This window comes from Balaenoptera musculus, chromosome 4, assembly GCF_009873245.2.
Source record: "Balaenoptera musculus isolate JJ_BM4_2016_0621 chromosome 4, mBalMus1.pri.v3, whole genome shotgun sequence".
Classification (NCBI taxonomy): Eukaryota; Metazoa; Chordata; class Mammalia; order Artiodactyla; family Balaenopteridae; genus Balaenoptera; species Balaenoptera musculus.
In genome coordinates, this window is record NC_045788.1 from 98,824,893 (window position 1) to 98,847,523 (window position 22,631).

The following is a 22,631-nucleotide window of genomic DNA, read 5'->3' on the forward strand; positions in this document are numbered from 1 at the left end:
GTGATGCAAATAAATGATAGTCATTTGTCCAGTTCTTACACAATGGACCTTAGGGTAGAGGAAAGACTTTAAGGAACTTAAAAAATTTAAAAATAAGAATTGTAAGGCAAAAACCTTAAAGAACTTAAATAAATGTTTCTGGAGGTTAATATTTCTACCAAAAAATTTTTTTAATTCTTTCCCACCTGCATTTCCCCAATAAGTGTTTAATAAAGGCTAGATGGTTGCCTGATGATGGCTTTTAAAGTAGATCCAGAAATAAAACTATATCGTCTTGATTGTTTAGGAGAATATTTCTACCAACAAGTCAATGATAATATTTATATCATTGGTAGAGAATAGTTCAAATATTTTAAATAATTCTAAAGGGATTTAATTGGCATTGACATCAGAGTATTTCCTGAGAGACCTAATCTCCTAAACATTACAAAGCTACTAAGTTGGCATAATTCAGTGTATCCTTTGAAACATAAAGAGTAAGGCAAATGCCCATTTCTAAGCAAATTTTAAGGGACATGTTTTGATTTTAATTTATATGAGTTTATACTATTTATCCTTATTACCACTCTGAATATAAAATTCTAGGTGGGAAAAAAAAAATTCCCACTGGATTGGTCAGCAAAATCCTCATAGAGGAAGTGGGAACCGAACTAGGATTTATTGACTCAGAGGAGAGGTTCTGTGAGCAGAGGTCTTAAAGTAGCACCTTTCCCACCTCTTTTTAAAGTCAATATACAATTTCTAGAATATTCCTTTGAAGTTACATTCATAATGTCTTTAATCTTATACCTTAGTTACTAAAAGTAACCTTTAAATTTTTAAATAATAATTAAAAAAATAACCATTTAATTTTCCTTGCAAATCCAGAAGCACCTTCTGGAGATATTTCTTTCCTCCAAATATTCCCTTATTAGGACTTTCTCATCATTTATAGTGCAATGAATCCCTATTGCCCATCAATCACAAGTCACAATTTGTTTGGTTAATTACATATCTTGATTTTCCTAATCTACATCATTTGAATTCACTTTATCTTCTTGTACTTTGCACTACCCTTTACCATCCCTAAGCCAAGCCCGTCTCTTCATAGCTTTCACTGTCATTCTTCATGTGGTGCATTTTGCCTTATCTATATTACCCTCACCATTTTCCTCCATCTATCCAAATCCTACCCCTTCCTTAATGGTCAATCCACGGTCTACCCAGGACAAGCTCATCTGCCTTCTTCCCTCCTCCCAGGCTCTTATTACCCATGTAACACCTTCTCAAGTCTCAATGTTTGCCTTGTGTGGTCCTCTGGCATTTCATGGGTGTAAGTCTTATTCCCCCAGTTTGGTTACAACCTCACTTATATCAGGATTATGCATATTTCTGAGATGTACCCTGAAGATACAGCAAAAAACAAAGCAGAAATAAATCCCTTCCCTCGGAATTCAATTCTAGAGCAATATGATTATTTCAGGTGAGGGCCACATTACTATGACGATACAGGACAAAGTCTGTGCTGAAGTAGCACTGTAGGGAAACTTTCTCCTATAATGAGAGTTTGTTAAGATTTCCTGGGACGAGGCTCTACCAAAGGAACTGCGGAAGAATGATGAATGTTGCTTCTAGTTCACCTCCTACCCGTGAAACAATGTGAGCTCAGCCAAAGATTCATGGAGTCAGTGAAAAGGATCATGTAGCTCATTTCTTGTTATTTTAATTTTCTTACAAATATATAACAATTTTTAGGCTTACTTAAACATTTCGAAAAGTCCTTATGTTCAGTACCACAAAACAGCTGCCATTTCTTGCATCATTTCTTTGCACATTCATGCAATAAATACTTTATAGTGCCTACTATTGTCAGAGGAGTCAGCCAGAGGACGTGACCACTGGTTGACCTGAAGCTGGACCTGGACAGTTGGGTAATTGTACCCCCTCCTCGTCCTTAGAATGTACTTCTTGCCCGCTGTTCCCACTGTAGAAGCTGTTCCAAGGATGCAGCCTTGAGAGAGCAAGATGCTGTTGAGACCATCCAGATGGTATATGTGACTGAAAACATTTAAGACCTCTACATAAACTTTTAAGATTCTGGTGGGTGGGTGTGGAGATCTACTTGTCTTGCAACCAACTGCCCAAGACAAACCTCATATAAAAGTTCTCTTGTTTATTAAAACTACCACCTACTAATCTAGAATTGTTTGCCTCTTTCTTTGGTCTCTCCTTTGCCCTCTGTGTATAGGGGCCAGTTTGCAAACCAACAACTCCTTATCATCACAGTTATAGATTCTGTTCTCATGGAGCTTACATTCTAATAGAGGAGACTGGGGAAGCAAACATAAATAAATACATAAATAAGAAAAATAGCAAAAATTAATAAGTGCTGTGCTGTGGGTAAAATGGAGTGGTGTGATAAAGAATAACTGGGAGTTACTTTAGATCAGATGATTGGAAAAGGTCTATAGGAAAGGTGAACAGTCAAGCTGAGACATGAGTAGCAGGAAACCAGCTATGGCAGTTTAGGGTGAGCATGTTAGGTACAGAGGTGGTAGTGGAAATTCCTTAAGGCAGCTATAAGTTTTGCATGTTTGAGGAACCCATAAAAGGCAGGGGAAAGAGGTTGATGATGGGATGGACGAGTTGATCTTGCCGAGTTTGTAATGCAGAGTATGGAGTTTGTGTTTTATTTTCAGCTCAATGAGAGTTCTTGGGAAGGTGTATTGATTTCCTATTGTTGCTCTAACAAATTGCCACAAACTCAGTAGCTTGAAACAACACATATTTTTATTCTTTCACAATTCTGGAGGTTAGAAATCAGAAATGTTTCTCACTGGGCTAAAATTAAGGTGTCGACATCCTTCCTGGAAGCTGTAGGGGAGAATCCGTTTCCTAGCCTTTTTCAGCTTCTAGGGTCTGTCTGCATTCCTTGGCTCATGGCTCCCTTCCATCTTCAAAGCCTGAAACGGCCGGTTTAATCTTTCTCACATTGTACTACTCTGATTCTGACTCCTCTGCTTCTGTTTCCACCATTTAAAAAATTACACTGGGCCCACCTGGATGATCCAGGAGTATGTAATTCACCCTTGTTGTGTAACATAACATACTTACAATTTCTGATTACTGTAGGTGGACAACTTTGGGGGGACCATCATTATACCTACCAAACCAGAGTTTTTTTTTTTGTTTTTTGTTTTTTTTTTTAGTTTATTTATCTATTTAATTTTGGCTGTGTTGGGTCTTCGTTTCTGTGCGAGAGCTTTCTCTAGTTGCGGCAAGCGGGGGCCACTCTTCATCGCGGTGCGCGGGCCTCTCACTATCGCGGCCTCTCTTGTTGCGGAGCACAAGCTCCAGACGCGCAGGCTCAGTAGTTGTGGCTCACGGGCCTAGTTGCTCCGCGGTATGTGGGATCTTCCCAGACCAGGGCTTGAACCCGTGTCCCCTGCATTAGCAGGCAGATTCTCAACCACTGCGCCACCAGGGAAGCCCAAACCAGAGTTTTTTAAAGCAGAGAAATGGCATTACCGTATTCACATTTTTTCAGAAAATGGATCATTAAGGGTAAGGATGAAAGTGGGGAGACCAGCTAAAAGGACACTGTAGTAGTTCAGAATTAGGCTGATAGCAGTGGACATGGAGAAATGTAGATGGATTTGGGTTATGTTTGGGAGGATGAGTCAGCAGGATTTGCTAATGATTTCTATTTGAGAGGGGGTTAAAAAGAGTAAGCGGGGAAAATGCCTGGATTTTTTGCCTTGAGCATCTGAGGAGAACATAGTAGCATTTATTGAGTTGAAGGAGACTTCAGGAGAAATATTCTAGGGGGGATAATGGCGCTAGAAATATGAGTTTTATTTTATCCATTTTATGTTTGAAATGCTTATCAGTTATCTAAGTGGAGATGTCAAACAGGTAATGGAACATAAAAGACAAGGCTGGAGATGAGGAGTCATCAGCATATACATTTAAAGCCTTGGAACTGAGTGAGATCATTTAGGGAGAGTGGGAAGACAGAATAGAGAAGGGTGACTGAGAGAGAGCCCTCCGGTACTCTCTGGTTTAGATTAGACCAGATTATCTACCATACAAAATGCCTGGTGGGTATAGAATTCAGTGGTGTAGAAATTACAGGAGGTATCCTAAAAAAGATGAGGTCAGAATGCCAAATCAAGGAGCTTGAATTCTATTTAGTAGGACCTGAATAGACTTGTCAAGGGACTGACTCTGTCAGATCTGAGTTTCAGAAAAACAATTCTGTGTGTGACTCATTGCTTTATTCTCTATGCTATATTTTGCATGTTGACATGGCATAAATGATAAATTAATAAACAAGTGTTTGGGTGCCCCTCATGTATCATGTTGAGATTAAAGCTGTGGAATAAAGATGACTTTAAGACTTTTATTAAAAAACCCTAAGACAACAAAAAAGACCCCAAATTTAATGTGATGAATTTTGGTTTGCTCTTCTGGTAAGGTCTGACCCCGTGTTCAAGAGTTGATAGTGCAGGAATTCCCTGGTGGTTCAGTGGTTAAGACTCGGTGCTTTCACTACTGAGGACCTGGGTTCGGTCCCTGGTCGGGGAACAAGATCCATGTGGGAAGCTAAAAAGAAAAAAAAAAAAAGAGTTGCCAGTGCTTATTACAATGCCAAGCACAGTGCTAATAAGCAACAGTAATTCAAAGCTGTGTTAAGTCTCAATCCCTGTTTACAGTAACTTCTCAATGCACTAGGGAGGCAGTCATGTAAACAAATAATTAGAATGCAAGGTGATAGAATCTATAGTATAAGCATACGTTTGGAACTATGGGAGAAGAGATGGGAATGACTTAATTTGTCTGGGGGTGTTAAAAATGCTTTCTGGAACAAAACTGTCTTTTTCATAATAAAATAACATTCTAGTTTGGCAGTAGAGAGCAAATCTCCATGTGGGAGGGGCAAAACACATCCTCGAAGCCTTTTCCCAGATTGTCATATTCCCCCCTGGGAAGTAGTCACCACTACTGCCAAAACCATGGCATTGGCTGCCAAAAAGGCATTGCTCTCCCAATCACTCTGGCCCAAGTGATTTCCTGTAGCAAAGAGAAGATTAAGAGGAATCATTCGTACATGCCCTGACTAGACTTAGAGATAACTGCTGGAAACAAAATGTAGTAATATGCAACCAGAGGAGTAGTACTCAAACCTTTGTCTCCACTGAGAAAGCAAGTTGGCAAATGACGTTGACTGCATGATACACTCCTGTGGGCTTTGTCAGGTAATGAATAATTGATCATTGGCTAGCTATGATACCTCTGCATTTCTCCCATTCAAGGTAGTATATTGTAATGTAAAGGAATGAGGAAGGTATTATTGAGATAATATGGAATCCATTCTAGTTTATGTGTATATATATATATATAAAATCGTATTAAACTATGGTAGTTTATTATTAGAAACAGATTAATTGTGATGCATCTCATAACTGATTGTGACACATCAAGGCGTTGAAATCGTCTGAATGCTGCTGATCTTGATAATCTGGTTTATATAAGTGGGTCAGTCATCCTGTCCTTAGGGTTCCCTATAGCAAGGCCTCCTTACCTATCTCCAAGTCTACCTCTGACAGGCAGATTTTGTCTTTTCCCAGTTGCCTGGAAGGTTAGGCATGGCTAAACCCCACTAGATCTATTTCTAAGAATGTGAGAGACAGGAGCCCCCCTTCTGTTATTTTGTCTGAGGACTTAGCTCTTCCCCTTGAGATTGACACTAGGAATGCCCAGTCCTTAAGGGAAGCTTCCAACCTTAACCACAAGAATAGAACCACATCTTTAACAGAGAAATCATATTAAAATATCCTACAATTAGGCTCACTATCTCTATAAGAAATACACACACACACACACACACACACACACACACACACACACACCAAAAACAGTTGGGGGTATTTTATTATGGATTACTCAGGAGAGGACATTTGACCCTGGCCTTGAAAGATATGTAGACATTTTCTCAGCAGAGAAGGTTGGAAAGGGAATGCTAAGTTAAGTATCAGAGGCATGAAAGCTCATGAAGTGTTGGAGGAATGGAAAGCAGTCCCCAGACTGGCTGGAGTGTAGGGTGTATTAGAGAACTTCGTTCTCATAATTATGTTATAGGTGGATTACTCAGTGCTTGATCTGGTTTTGACATCCTCTGCCTGAAATAAATATTGAATGACTCAGCTATTCATAATCAAGTAATTACTCAGGAGAAGTTCCAAAGTCATTTAGTACATACCAGACAGCATCTCTGAATTTGTTCTTATAGTCAGAAGACTTCCTAAGACAGATGTAGAAATTAAGAGATAGAAAGTGGTATACTGAGCTGTGCTCAATGGGATAATCCATAACTGGAGACATGGAACTTGCTTTCTTTTTCTTTCCCCCCCCCCTCCCTCTTTCCCTCCCCTATCTTCCTTCCTTTCTTCTTTCATATATACTTACAACTGTTTTGTATCATTTTATTCACATATATTGTGTGTCTACTCTATGTCAGCCACAATACTCGGCACTAAGGTTAAGCGATAAACAAAAGCAGATGTGGTATCTGCCTCCCCTCACCTTATAGAATTGGGAAGAAGTGACGGGAGACAGACATTAACCAAATAATCACCCAGATGAATTGAAAATTACAACTTCGCTATTATGAAGGCAAGGTTATTGGAGATATAAGACTTACAATAGAGAGGTTTAGCCTAGTCTGAAAACGCAAATAATGTAGTAGTTAACCCTGTGGGTTTTGAAAACAGGACCTAATTTTGAATCTTGGCTATGCCACTTTATAGCTGATAGTGGGAAAATTACTTAACCTCTCTGTGCGTCAAGTTCCTCATTAGAATATGGATATTATAATAGATTATACTCTGAAAATTGAGACTAAAAGGTAGTTTAGAAGACTTAGTGAATTATGTGTAGAACACCAGAAGAGAGCCTAGGTTATAGTAAGTGTTCAATAAATACTAAATGCTATCACTACCACCACCACCACTGTCATTATTACTTGAGGTAGGGAGGAGGTGACAGAAAGATTTCCTAAAGAGGTGATGACTGAACTGAAATTTGGTAAACAGAATTTTCAGGGAAAGGTGGATGGGTGAGTTGTGAGGACAACATATACAAAGGCCCTATTTCTGGAGGATACATGACAATTTCAAGGCACCGAAAGAAAATCAGTGAGGCAGAGAGAGTTAGGGGGAAAATGGTCTAAGGGAGGGTGGAGAGGTGGGCAGGGTATAGATAATACAGGGGTATTGTAAACAATATTAAGAATTTGGGTCTTTATTCTAACAGCAATAAGAATCCATGGGAATTTCTTATAAAGAAGGCTGACATGATCAGATTTAGATTTTATAACTTAATTCTGGATGAAGCATGAAAAATAGATTGGAAGCTGGCAAAACTGGATATGGACAAACTATTGAAACTGTCCAGGAAAAAGATTATGGTAGCATGGATCAGGTGGTGGTGATGAGTGGAACGGAGAACTTAGAGAATTCTTTAGAATGTAGAGTGAGCAGGATTTAGTGATAGATTGAATGTAGGGTTTAAAGACAAAGGATCTAAAATTCTGGCTAATGCAACAGAATGATGATGACCCACTGAGAGAGGTAACCCTGGAAGAGGATCAGGTTTGGGGAAAGAGGAAAGCAGGAGATAAGTTTGATTTCACATATACTTAGTTAAGAGGTGCCTTTGAGACTTCTAGAAAAAGGTGTTTAATTGGCAATTGAATACAAAGGTTTGAGGTTCAGAGGAGAAGTCTGAACATAAGTTTATGAGAAGATGTATATTTATGAGTCAATTGTCTAGAGGTGGTTTCTGAAACCTAGAGAGAAGAGATAGGTAAGAAAGCCTAGAGTAATGCTGTCCAATAGAAATATAACATGAGTTATATATGTGATAGAGAATTTTCTAGTAACTTCAATACATTAAAGATAGTAAAAAGAAACATATAAATTCAATTTTAAAAATAAATATCTTATTTAACTGAATATAAAATATTATCATTTCAAATAATTTCATTTCAATACAAAATTATTAATAAGATATTTTACATTACTTTTTCATACTAAGTCTTCAAAATCTGGTGTGTTTCTTTCTACTTATAGCACATCATAGTCTGGACTATACATAGTTCAAGTACTCAGTAGCTATCTGCTTAGTGCCTACCTACTGGAGAGTACAAGTCTAGGGGTAGGAAGAGAAGGGAGGAAAAAAGAAAGGAAGTAGAGATAGCAAGAGGGAAAGGAAGAGGGGATAATGTACAATAGTAAAAGCCAAGGAGATAGTATTTCTAAAAAGTAGTGGTCAAAAAATTCAGCTGACTTCAGACTTTGCCACTATAAAAGGTGTTTTTTCCTGAAGCTGCATACTTCTGCCCTATTTTGGAAAACCTTAATTGACCTCACTGTCAACTCTTTAGTTCCTTTCTCATTTCTCTTAATCTTTAGCACCAAACTTTAAAAAGCGTCTACACCTACTGTTTTCATTAACTCCCTTTGATTGTCTGCAACCTAGATTTTTCATTCCCATTATTCTGTAATAATCACACTCCCCAGTGACCTGTCCATCAAGTCCAATTATCTTTCTTGGACCTTTGTTCTCCTTAACCTCTCTAAAACCTTTGAAAGATTAAACATTCTTTCATTCTTAAAACTGTTACTTTCTATCTCATCATAAGCATTTTCTGAAGTTCCATCTCTGAGCATTTCTTCTTCCTTCAAAATTAATGATTCACAGCTGGATGCAGTTGGCTTCCAGATTTTCATTTGCAGCCTTAATCACCCAACTGATATCTGTGGGATATTTCCATAATATCTAATCATCTCCTAAAACTTGCCATACTTGAAAGGAGAATTACCTTGTACCAGGAAGGAATTTTTCCTCCTAACTCCCCTAGGCTGTCACAGCATGTAATAGAGATTAGTCAGGAAAAATATCCCTGAAAAAACATCATATAAGCTGAGGCCTGGAGGTATATAAGAGTTAACCAGATAACAGAGGAAGAAGAGCAGAAAACAGTATTCTGGGTTGTAGATACCATTTGTTCACTCAAATATCCTTTCATGCCTTTATCAGCAGTGTCATCTGATTAATATATGCCACATACTGTGCTAGTCTTTGGGATAGGCAGTGAGCAAGTTAAACATGGTCATTGCCCTCATGGAGCTTATCATCTGCAAATCATTACAACTGTATTAAGTGCTATAAAGAACAGAAAACTATGGATGAATATAACAGTGATCTTACCCTAGTCTGCAGATGTGGACAGGAAAGAATTCCCAGAGAAAACAGCACATAAACTGAAGCCTTGAGAGTACATGAAGTGAGACAAATGACATTTATTCCACAGATAGCACTTGGAAGTTTTGAGTTCGGAAGTAGCCTAGTGGGTTCTAAGAACTGAGAAGTCAGTGCACTTGTAGCACAGTAAATTAGAGGAATAGTGATGGTAAGTGAAGCTAGAACAGGAGTCAGGAGTCAGATATCACAGGGCCCTGTGGGCCAGGGTCAGGATTCTCAAGTGTATCCTAAGAGCAACAGGAAGACATTTGACATCCCCAGGTTCAAAGCTTCAGGATCATCTAAGACACTGCTATTATCCTCACTACCCGCATCCAGCTTGTCATCAAGTTGCCATCAGGTCCCATGGATTCTTCCCTTATAAAATCTCTCACATCAGTTCCTTCTACTACACTCAGGACTGTATCCCATAATTCTCAGCTCACGTGTTTCAGGCTCTGCACAAGTGGGCTATAAACTTGAGATCAATGAGATCAGTTTTTTTGTTTTTTTTTTTAATTTTATTATTTATTTATTTATTTATTTATTTATTTATTTATTTTTGGCTGTGTTGGGTCTTCGTTTCTGTGTGAGGACTTTCTCTAGTCGTGGCAAGCGGGGGCCACTCTTCATCGCGGTGTGCGGGCCTCTCACCATCATGGCCTCTCTTGTTGCGGAGCACAGACTCCAGACGTGCAGGCTCAGTAGTTGTGGCTCACGGGCCCAGTTGCTCCGTGGCATGTGGGATCTTCCCAGACCAGGGCTCGAACCCGTGTCCCCTGCATTGGCAGGCAGATTCTCAACCACTGTGCCACCAGGGAAGCCCCTGAGATCAGTTTTGATCAAACTATTTTTTTTTGATCAAACTATTTTTCATATTTTGATTAATATGTAAAACTTACTTTTTCTAAAGCTGACCATGTATACTGAGATGGTACTCTCTGTCAAATGGAGTATTTATTGAGTGAGTAGAGCACGGTGTTGCTGGCAGAGAATAGGTGGTCAGAAGTGTACCATAACACTGAGCTGGTCCCATAGAAAAATGTGGAAATTTTGTCTCATGAATATGTAAGAGGGCTTGGTCAAGCCAGTGAACAGTTCTTTCAGTTCTTTCAAAATAGAAACACTGTATAAAGGGCAGCCAAGAAAATCTTTCATTAATAGTGGATACGTTTGCACTTTATGCAGACATTATGAAATTATATCATACTAGAGTAGTAATTTTATTGTAATTACTGCTGTCTTATTTAATGCTTTTGAGTCTTTTCATTTTTTAGAGTATGCTGCTAAAATTATTTATGCCTGTATAACTTAGTTAATTTTAACTTTAGTTAGCTGGGGGAGAATTGCATGAATTAATAAAATCTAGTGAAATGTTTAGTAAACCTGAATGTCTTCACTGGAGACTTTATTAAAAGTTTGGCCCTTAGAGACTGGGAATTGGATAAGTTCCATAGCTGCAAATGAGTTTTGTTTCATTTGCAAGCAATGCACAATGGACATTATTAGGAAACAGGGATTTCCCGTAAAGGTGTGACAGACTGAGAAAAGAGTTTGTATTGAGGTAGCCCTTTGGTCCAGAGACATCATTAGCAAGGAGGGCTGAGTTTATCCTTCAAGAATTGCACTTTCATTATATGAAACAAAGAGCCATAGAAAATCTCTCCAGCAGGCTGATAACCAATCCTTTTATTGGAAAAAACAGCAATAAGCCAATCTCAGGCAAATCACTCTAGTGCTCTGTCCCCAGATAATTTATATCAGAGGTTTATTTCATAAAAGATCTCTACACGCTTCAGCTTTAAAATGGTATGGCTTGGGCGAGTCACGTGATCAAGGCCAACATGGCCGCCGCCGCCGCTGGGAGCTGAGGTGCCGCCGCCGCCGGGCAGCCCGGGGGGAATCCGCCCGCATCGCCGCCCTCGCCGGCTGGGCGGCCGTGGGGCCCGGAGCGCCGGAGGCCGGGGCTGGGGCGACACCGCGCGGCGGCCACGGGGTCCCGCTAGAGCAGCCTCTGGCGGCTATGCCGAGGGCCCGGAGCGGCCGGTGGAGCATGGGGGCCGGCGGGAGGGAGGAAGTAGACCTTCTTGCGAGTGCGAGCCAACCGGCAGACCCGACTGAATGCTGGGATTGGGAAAATGAAACGGAGGAAGCAAGATGAAGGGCAGAGGGAAGGTTCCTGCATGGCTGAGGATGATGCCGTGGACGTCGAGCATGAGAACAGCAACCGCTTTGAGGAGTATGAGTGGTGCAGGCAGAAGCGGGTCCGGGCCACCACTCTCCTGCAAGGTGGTTTCCGAGGCTCTGGCTTCGTCGCATGCAGCGGCGAAGAGAACCCGGACAGTGATGCTGACTTGGACGTGGATGGGGATGACACTCTGGAGTATGGGAAACCGCAGTACACGGAGGCGGACGTCATCCCCTGCACAGGCGAGGAGCCCCGTGAAGCCCAGGAGAGAGAGGCACTCCGGGGCGCAGTCCTAAATGGTGGCCCTCCCAGCACACGCATCACACCTGAGTTCTCTAAATGGGCCAGTGACGAGATGCCATCTACCAGCAACGGTGAGAGCAGCAAGCGGGAGGCCATGCAGAAGACCTGCAAGAACAATCACATCGAGAAAATCACAGACAATTCAGCTGTGACCACGTTTGAGGCCCTGAAGGCTCGGGTCAGGGAACTTGAGCGGCAGCTATCCCGTGGGGACCGTTACAAGTGCCTCATCTGCATGGACTCATACTCGATGCCCCTAACGTCCATCCAGTGTTGGCATGTGCACTGTGAGGAGTGCTGGCTGCGGACCCTGGGTGCCAGGAAGCTCTGCCCTCAGTGCAACACCATCACAGCGCCCGGAGACCTGCAGAGAATCTACTTGTGAGCTAGCCGCCCCAGGCAGCCCTTGCCTCGAGCGCCCCACCTGCCCCGCCTGTGACGTGACCCCCACCTTGTACACAGGTACATACTTGCACACAGGTTCCCCATGTACATACATGCACACACATGAACGCACACACACAGGACTTGAGCCAGAGTGGAGGCTGAGGCCCAGGCCCTGCCTGCTGGCTCCCACCGAGATTGGGGACCATACCTGTTCCAGGTTCCGTTCCCAGGGTGGGGCAGGGAGGTGGGGGTAGGCTCCTGAGATCCAGCCCCCCGCCGACTGACAGACGGACAGACAGACATGCAAACACCAGACTGAAGCACATGTAACATAGACCGTGTATGTTTACAATGTTGTGTATAAATGGGACAACTCCTCACCCTCTACCCCGTCCCTTCCCCTTTGGTTGTGTGATTTTCTTCTTTTGTGAAGAACACCTGGAAGCAGTGCCTCCTTCAGGGCTGGCTGGGGGCTCAGCCTATCTACCTCTTGGGGTGCCTGCCTCTCCCTCTCCCTCTCCCTCTCCCGTGGTTCTCTTCCCTCTCCCGTGGTTCTCTTCCCCCTCCCGTGGTTCTCTTCCCTCTCCCGTGGTTCTCTTCCCTCTCCCGTGGTTCTCTTCCCTCTCCCATGTGCTCGGTGTTCAGTGGTGTATATTTCTTCTCCCAGACGTGGGGCACGTACCCCAAGGGACATGATCCTCTCCTTAGTCTTAGCTCCTGGGGCTCTTCATAAGGAGTTGGGGGAGGGGGGAGGCACAGGAAATGGGACCCGAGCTGAAGCAGGGGCTGAGATTGGGGCTGGATGAGGGTGCTCCTAGCTACCCAGCCTTCTGCAGAGAACCTTTCCTGGGATTAGACTGCTGTTCCCAGGGAAAAGTGTTGTCTCCCCTGCCCTTCTTGTGGGCCCCATGGTGTGATGCTGTGTCTGTATTCTACACAAAGGTACTTGTCCTTTCCCTTTGTAAACTACATTTGACATGGATTAAACCAGTATAAACAGCAAAAAAAAAAAAAAAAAAAAAATGGTATGGCTTCTCTAATGAAGGACCTTGAATTGCTGTTGGCTTGAATTCCTCCTGGCACCATCAAACCACAATAATTTAGTCAACAAATATTTCTTATTCTCCTTCTCTTGCAAAATGTTGTAAGGGCTTCCAACTACAAATGAACTCAGTAACAATAACAATGGCTGCTCTTATTGAGAACTTAAGCCTTTTATAATTTAATACCACCAACAAAACCGCAAAAGACAAAGTTTCACCTTCAAGGAGGCGTTAATAATTTTCAGGGAATATAATTTCTTTATCCAAGAGAATCTTCAGTATTTTCTAGTCTGAAGCTGAAAAAAAAAGCAGCATCTTTATTTTTTTTTTAAAAAGGCAAAAACTTTATTTAGTTTACAGGGAAATACAAGATGCATGTAAATATAAACAAAATACAAAACAACCCAAATCTTACAGTTTAGAAGCATGCCAAGACAGAGTATTTTCTGCAGACCAAAGAATCCCATCAAAATGATAAAGGGCACCTGGAAAGTGGCAGTCAAGGGGCTGGGTCCCTTCCCCAAGGACGCTGCATTTTTGTGATGAGAACAATTAAAAAAAAACCCACTATTAAAAATATTAGAAACATGGAGAGAGTTTAGCACCACGATTATATATTCTTGCCTCCTTTGTTGTAGATTAATTACCCATATAACTGTGGGTTCATTTCTGGTCCCTCTATTCTATTTCATTGATATATGCATCTGTTTTTGTGCCAGTAGCGTACTTTTTAGACTGTGGTCGCTTTATAGTATAGTTTGAAATTAGGGAGCATGATACATCAAGCTTCATTCTTTCTCAAGATTGTTTTGACTACTTGGAATCTTTTGTGTTTCCATACAAATTTTAGAATTATTTGTTCTAGTTCTGTGAAAAAAAAGCCATTGGTATTTTGATAGGGATTGCATTGAATCTATAGATTGCCTTGGGGAGTATGATGTTTTAACAATATTAATTCTTTCAATCCATGAACATGGTATATCTTTCCATCTATTTGCATTGATTTCAATTTATTTCATCAGTGTCTCATAGTTTTCTGAGGACAGGTCTTTTACCTCTTTAGTTAGATTTATTCCTAGGTACTTTATTCTTTTTGATGCAATTGTAAGCGAGATTGTTTCCTTAATTTCTCTTAAGTTTGTTGTTAGTGTACAGAAATGCAATGGATTTCTGTGTATTAATTATGTATCCTATAATTTTACTGAATTTATTGATCAGTTCTAGTAGTTTTTGGTGGTGTCTTGAGGATTTTTTTATGTATAGTATCATGTCACCTGCAAACAGTGACACCTTTTTTCTTTCCAATTTGGGTTTCTCTTATTTCCTTTTCTTTATTGCTGTGACTAGGACTTCCAATACCATTATGAATAACAGTGGTGAGAATGGGCATCCTTATCTTGTTCCTGATCTTAGAGGAAATGTTTTTAGCTTTTCACCATTGAGTATGATGTTATCTGTGAGCTTGTCATATATGGCCTTTATTATGTTGATGTAAGTTCCCTCTATACCCACTTTTTTGAAAGTTTTTATCATAAATGAATGTTGAATATTTCTTGGTATCTATTGAAATGACCATATGATTTTTCATCAATTTGTTGATGTGGTGTATCACATTGATTTGTGGATATTGAACCATACCTGCATCCCTAGGATAAATCCCACTTGATCATGGTGTACGATAATTTTAATGTATTGTTGGATTTGATGTGCTAATATTTTGTTGAGGATTTTTGTATCTGTGTTCCTTAGTGATATTGTCCTGTAATTTTCCTTTTTCATGTGATATCTTTGTCTTATTTTGGTATCAGGGTGATGCTGACTTCATAGAATGAGTTTGGAAATATTCCTTCCCTTGTAATTTTTAGAATAATTTGAGAAGATAGGTATTAACTATTCTCTAAATATTTGGTAGAATTCACCTGTGAAGGTTTCTTGTCCTAGACTTTTGTTTGTTGGGTTTTCTTGATTACTCATTCAATTTCATTACTGGTAATTGGTCAGTTCATATTTTCTATTTAGCCCTGGTTCAGTCTTGGGAGATTGTACATTTCTAGGAATTTGTACATTTTTTCTAGGTTGTCCATTTTATGGCATATAATTGTTGGTAGTACTCCCTTTGTATTTCTTTGATATCAATTTTAATTGTACATTTGTACATTTTTTCTAGGTTGTCCATTTTAGGACATTTGTACATTTTTTCTAGGTTGTCCATTTTATGGCATATAATTGTTGGTAGTACTCCCTTTGTATTTCTTTGATATCAATTTTAACTTCTTTTTCATTTCTGATTTTATTGATTTGGGCCATCTCTTTTTTTTCTTGATGAATCTGGCTAAAGGTTCATCAGTTTTGTTTATATTTTCAATGATCCAGCTCTTAGTTTCATTTGTCTGCCCTGCTGTTTTTTAAATCTCCATTTTATGTATATCTGCTCTGATCTTTATGATTTCTTCCTTCTACTAGCTTTGGGTTTTGTTTGTTCTTCTTTTTCTAGTTCCTTTTGGTGTAAGGTTAGGTTGGTTTTTTTTTTGAGACTTTTATGTTTCCTGAGGTGGGCTTGTATTGCTATACACTTCCCTCTTAGAACTGCTTATGCTGTTTGCCATAAATTTTGGATCTTTGTATCACCATTTACATTTTTCTTCAGGTATTTTTGAAATTTCTTCAGTGATCTATTGGTTGTTTAGTAGCATACTGTCTAGCCTCCACATGTTTGTACACTTTGCAGTTTTTTTCTTACCGATATCCTGTCTCAGCCTTGTGGTTGGAAAGGATGCTTGGTATGATTTAAGTCTTCCTAAATTTACTGAGACTTATTTTGTAGCCTAACATGTTTTCTATCCTGGAGAATGTTCCAAGTGCACTTGAAAAGAATGTGTATTCTCCTGCTTAGGGATGGAATGTTTTATATAGATTTTATTTAAGTCCATTTCATCTAATGTGTTACTGAAGACCAGTGTTTCCTTACTGATTTTCTGTCTGAATGATCTGTCCATTGATTTAAGTGGGGTGTTAACGTCCCCTACTCTTATCATATTACTGTCAATTTCTCCCTTTATGTCTGCTAATATTTGCTTTATGTATTTAGGTGCTCCTATGTTGAGTGCATATATATTTACAATTGTTATATCCTCTTATTGGATTGATCCCTTGAACACTATGTGATGTCTTTCATTGTCTCTTGTTACAGGTTTTTTAAAAATTTTTTTGAATTGTATTTATTTTTTTTTACAACAGGTTCTTATTGGTCATCAATTTTATACACATCAGTGTATACATGTCAATCCCAATTGCCCAATTCAGCACACCCTCACCCCCACCCCCCCGCCGCTTTCCCCCCTTGGTGTCCATACCTTTGTTCCCCACACCTGTGTCTCAATTTCTGCCCTGCAGACTGGTTCATCTGTACCATTTTTCTAGGTTCCACATATAGGTGTAAATATATGATATTTGTTTTTCTCTTTCTGACGTACTTCACTCTGTATGACAGTCTCTAGATCCATCCACATCTCAACAAATGACCTGATTTCGTTTCCTTTTATGGCTGAGTAATATTCCATTGTATGTATGCACCACATCTTCTTTAGCCATTCATCTGTTGATGGGCATTTAGGTTGCTTCCATGTCCTGGCTATTGTAAATAGTGCTGCAATGAACATTGGGGTGCATGTGTCTTTTTGAATTATGGTTTTCTCTGGGTATATGCCCAGTAGTGGGATTGCTGGGTCATATGGTAATTCTATCTTTAGTTTTTAAAGGAACCTCCATACTGTTCTCCATAGTGGCTGTATCAATTTACATTCCCACCAACAGTGCAAGAGGGTTCCCTTTTCTCCACACCCTCTCCAGCATTTGTTGCTTGTAGATTTTCTGATGATACCCATTCTAACTTGTGTGACGTGGTACCTCACTGTAGTTTTGATTTGCATTTCTCTAATAATTAGTGATGTTGAGCAGCTTTTCATGTGCTTCATGGCCGTCTGTATGTCTTCTTTGGAGAAATGTCTATTTAGGCCTTCTGCCCATTTTTGGATTGGGTTATTTGTTTTTTTAATATTCAGCTTCATGAGCTGTTTATACATTTTGGAGATTAATCCTCTGTCCGTTGATTCTTTTGCAAGTATTTTCTCCCATTCTGAGGGTTGTCTTTTCGTCTTGTTTATGGTTTCCTTTGCTGTGCAAAAGCATTTAAGTTTCATTAGGTCCCATTTGTTTATTTTTGTTTTTATTTGCATTACTCTAGGTGGTGGATCAAAAAAGATCTTGCTGTGATTTATGTCAAAGAGTGTTTTTCCTATGTTTTCCTAAAAGAGTTTTATAGTGTCTGGTCTTACATTTAGGTCTCTAAACCATTTTGAGTTTATTTTTGTGTATGGTGTTAGGGAGTGTTCTAATTTCATTCTTTAACATGTAGCTGTCCAGTTTTCCCAGCACCACTTATTGAAGAGACTGTCTTTTCTCCATCGTATACCCTTGCCTCTTTTGTCATAGATTAGTTGACCATAGGTGCGTGGGTTTATCTCTGGGCTTTCTATCCTGTTCCATTGATCTATGTTTCTGTTTTTGTGCCAGTACCATATTGTCTTGATTACTGTATCTTTGTAGTAGTCTGAAGTCAGGGAGTCTGATTCCTCCAGTTCCATTTTTATCCCTCAAGACTGCTTTGGCTATTTGGGGTCTTTTCTGTCTCCATACAAATTTTAATATTTTTTGTTCTAGTTCCGTAAAAAATGCCATTGGTAATTTGATAGGGATTGCATTGAATCTGTAGATTGCTTTGAGTAGTATAGTCATTTTCACAATATTGATTCTTCCAATCCAAGAACATGGTATATCTCTCCATCTGTTGGTATCATCTTTAATTTCTTTCATCAGTGTCTTATAGTTTTCTGCATACAGGTCTGTTGTCTCCCTAGGTAGGTTTATTCCTAGGTATTTTATTCTTTTTGTTGCAGTGGTAAATGGGAGTGTTTCCTTAATTTCCCTTTCAGATTTTTCATCATTAGTGTATAGGAATGCAAAAGATTTCTGTGCATTAATTTTGTATCCTGCAACTTTACCATATTCATTAATTAGCTCTAGCAGTTTTCTGGTGCAGTTACTTCTTCTTTTTCAATTTGTATTCCTTTTATTTCTTTTTCTTCTCTGATTGCCGTGGCTAGGACTTCCAGAACTATGTTGCATAATAGTGGTGAGAGTGGACATCCTTGTCTCGTTCCTGATCTTAGACGAAATGCTTTCAGTTTTTCACCGTTGAGAATGATGTTTGCTGTGGGTTTGTCATATATGGCCTTTATTATGTTGAGGTAGGTTCCCTCTATGCCCACTTTCTGGAGAGTTTTTATCAGAAATGGGTGTTGAATTTTGTCAAAAGCTTTTTCTGCATCTGTTGAGATGATCATATGGTTTTTATTCTTCAATTTGTTAATATGGTGTATCACATTGATTGATTTGTGTATATTGAAGAATCCTTGCATCCCTGGGATAAATCCCACTTGATCATGGTGTATGATCCTTCTAATGTGTTGTTGGATTCTGTTTGCTAGTATTTTGTTGAGGATTTTTGCATCTATATTCATCAGTGATATTGGTCTGTAATTTTCTTTTTTTGTAGTAGCTTTTTCTGGTTTTGGTCTCAGGGTGATGGTGGCCTCATAGAATGAGTTTGGGAGTGTTCCTCCCTCTGCAATTTTTTGGAAGAGTTTGAGAAGGATGGGTGTTAGCTCTTCTCTAAATGTTTGATAGAATTCACCTGTGAAGCCATCTGGTCCTGGACTTTTGTTTGTTGGAAGATTTTTAATCACAGTTTCAATTTCATTCCTTGTGATTGGTCTGTTCATATTTTCTATTTCTTCCTGGTTCAGTCTTGGAAGGTTATACCTTTCTAAGAATTTGTCTATTTCTTCCAGGTTGTCCATTTTATTGGCATAAAGTTGCTTGTAGTAGTCTCTTAGGATGCTTTGTATTTCTGCGGTGTCTGTTGTAACTTCTCCTTTTTCATTTCTAATTTTATTGATTTGAGTCCTCTCCCTCTTTTTCTTGATGAGTCTGGCTAATGGCTTATCAATTTTGTTTATCTTCTCAAAGAACCAGCTTTTAGTTGTATTGATCATTGCTATTGTTTTCTTTGTTTCTATTTCATTTATTTCCGCTCTGATCTTTATGATTTATTTCCTTCTGCTAACTTTGGGTTTTGTTTGTTCTTCTTTCTCTAGTTTCTTTAGGTGTAAGGTTAGATTGTTTACTTGAGATTTTTCTTGTTTCTTGAGGTAGGCTTGTATAGCTATAAACTTCCCTCTTAGAACTGCTTTTGCTGCATCCCATAGGTTTTGGGTCATCGTGTTTTCATTGTCATTTGTCTCTAGGTATTTTTTGATTTCCTCTTTGATTTCTTCAGTGATCTCTTGGTTATTTAGTAACGTATTGTTTAGCCTCCATGTGTTTGTGTTTTTTACGTTTTTTTTTCCCTGTAATTCATTTCTAGTCTCATAGCTTTGTGGTCAGAAAAGATGTTTGATATGATTTCAATTTTCTTAAATTTACTGAGGCTTGATTTGTGACCCAAGATGTGATCTATCCTGGAGAATGTTCCGTGCGCACTTGAGAAGAAAGTGTAATCTGCTGTTTTTAGATGGAATGTCCTATAAATATCAATTCAATCTATCTGGTCTATTGTGTCATTTAAAGCTTCTGTTTCCTTATTTATTTTTATTTTGGATGATCTGTCCATTGGTGTAACTGAGGTGTTAAAGTCCCCCACTATTACTGTGTTGCTGTCAATTTCCTCTTTTATAGCTGTTAGCAGTTGCCTTATGTATTGAGGTTCTCCTATGTTGGGTGCATATATATTTATAATTGTTATATCTTCTTCTTGGATTGATCCCTTGATCATTATGTAGTGTCCTTCCTTGTCTCTTGTAACATTCTTTATTTTAAAGTCTATTTTATCTGATATGAGTATAGCTACTCCAGCTTTCTTTTGATTTCCATTAGCATGGAATATCTTTTTCCATCCCCTCACTTTCAGTCTGTATGTGTCCCTAGGTCTAAAGTGGGTCTCTTGTAGACAGCATATATATGGGTCTTGTTTTTGTATCCATTCAGCAAGCCTGTGTCTTTTTGTTGGAGCATTTAATCCATTCACGTTTAAGGTAATTATCGATATGTATGTTACTATGACCATTTTCTTAATTGTTTTGGGGTTCTTTAAAAATTAATTAATTTATTTATTTATGGCTGTGTTGGGTCTTCGTTTCTGTGCGAGGGCTTTCTCTAGTTGTGGCAAGCGGGGGCCACTCTTCATGGCGGTGCACGGGCCTCTCTTGTTGCGGAGCACAGGCTCCAGACGCGCAGGCTCAGTAATTGCGGCTCACGGGCCTAGTTGCTCCGTGGCATGTGGGATCTTCCCAGACCAGGGCTCTAACCCGTGTTCCCTGCATTGGCAGGCAGATTCTCAACCACTGCGCCACCAGGGAAGCCCTTGGGTTTGTTTTGTTTTGTTTTGTTTTTTAAATTTATTTATTTATTTATTTTTGGGTGTGCTGGGTCTTTGTTTCTGTGCAAGGGCTTTCTCTAATTGTGGCAAGCGGGCGCCACTCTTCATCGCGGTGCGTGGGTCTCTCACTGTCGTGGCCTCTCTTGTTGCGGAGCATGAGCTCCAGACGCACAGGCTCTGTATTTGTGGCTCACGGGCCTAGTTGCTCCGCGGCATGTGGGATCTTCCCAGACCAGGGCTCGAACCCGTGTCCCCTGCATTGGCAGGCAGATTCTCAACCACTGCACCACCAGGGAAGCCCCTTGGGTTTGTTTTTGTAGGTCCTTTTCTTCTCTTGTGTTTCCCACTTAGAGACGTTCCTTTAGCATTTGTTGTATAGCTGGTTTGGTGGTGCTGAATTCTCTTAGCTTTTGCTTCTCTGTAAAGCTTTTGATTTCTCCGTCAAATCTAAATGAGATCCTTGCCGGGTAGAGTGATCTTGGTTGTAGGTTCTTCCCTTTCATCACTTTAAGTATATCATGCCACTCCCTTCTGGCTTGCAGAGTTTCTGCTGAGAAATCAGCTGTTAACCTTATGGGAGTTCCCTTGTATGTTATTTGTCGTTTTTCCCTTGCTGCTTTCAATAATTTTTCTTTGTCTTTAATTTTTGCCACTTTGATTACTATGTGTCTTGGCGTGTTTCTCCTTGGGTTTATCCTGTATGGGACTCTCTGCACTTCCTGGACTTGGGTGGCTATTTCCTTTCCCATGTTAGGGAAGTTTTTGACTATAAACTCTTCAAATATTTTCTCTGGTCCTTTCTCAGTTTTTGACTATAATCTCTTCAAATATTTTCTCTGGTCCTTTCTCTCTCTCTTCTCCTTCTGGGACCCCTATAATGCGAATGTTGTTGCGTTTAATGTTGTCCCAGAGGTCTCTTAGGCTGTCTTCATTTCTTTTCATTCTTTTTTCTTTAGTCTGTTCCACAGCAGTGAATTCCACCATTCTGTCTTCCAGGTCACTTATCCGTTCTTCTGCCTTAGTTATTTGTGCTATTGATTCCTTCTAGTGTAGTTTTCATTTCAGTTATTGTATTGGTCATCTCTGTTTGTTTGTTCTTTAATTCTTCTAGGTCTTTGTTAATCATTTCTTGCATCTTCTCAATCTTTGCCTCCATTCTTATTCTGAGGTCCTGGATCATCTTCACTATCATTATTCTGAATTCTTTTTCTGGAAGGTTGCCTATCTCCGCTTCATTTAGTTGTTTTTCTGGGTTTTTTTCTTGTTCCTTCATCTGGTATATAGCCCTCTGCCTTTTCATCTTGTCTATCTTTCTGTAAATGTGGTTTTTGTTCCACAGGCTGCAGGATTGTAGTTTTTCTTGATTCTGCTGTCTACCCTCTGGTGGTTGAGGCTATCTAAGAGGCTTGATGGGAGGCTCTGGTGGTGGGTAGAGCTGACTGTTGCTGTGGCAGTCAGAGCTTCGTAAAACTTTAATCCACTTGACTGCTGATGGGTGGGGCTGGGTTCCCTCCCTGTTGGTTGTTTTGCCTGAGGCAACCCAACACTGGAGCCTACCTGGGCTCTTTGGTGGGGCTAATGGCAGACTCTGGGAGGGCTCACGCCAAAGAGTACTTCCCAGAACCTCCACTGCCAGTGTCCTTGTCCCCACGGTGATACAGAGCCAGTCCCCGCCTCTGCAGGAGACCCTCCAACACTAGCAGGTAGGTCTGGTTCAGTCTCCCCCAGGGTCACTGCTCCTTCCCCCGGGTCCCGATGCTCACACTATTCCGTGTGCGCCCTCCAAGAGTGGGGTCTCTGTTTCCCCCAGTCCTGTCGAAGTCCTGCAATCAATTCCCACTAGGCTTCAAAGTCTGATTCTCTATGAATTCCTCCTCCCATTGCCGGACCCCCAGGTTGGGAAGCCTGAAGTGGGGCTCAGAACCTTCTC

The 22,631-nt window shown here is 40.1% G+C and overlaps 1 protein-coding gene across 1 annotated transcript; it reads left to right on the plus strand.

Moving 5' to 3' along the window:
- Positions 1-11,308: 11,308 nt before the first annotated feature.
- Positions 11,309-12,229, plus strand: LOC118894547 (E3 ubiquitin-protein ligase RNF220-like). Its single transcript, XM_036850852.1, is given in 2 exon segments — positions 11,309-11,362; positions 11,364-12,229. Coding segments are annotated over 2 exon segments (852 nt in total). The 3' UTR covers positions 12,162-12,229.
- Positions 12,230-22,631: the final 10,402 nt, after the last annotated feature.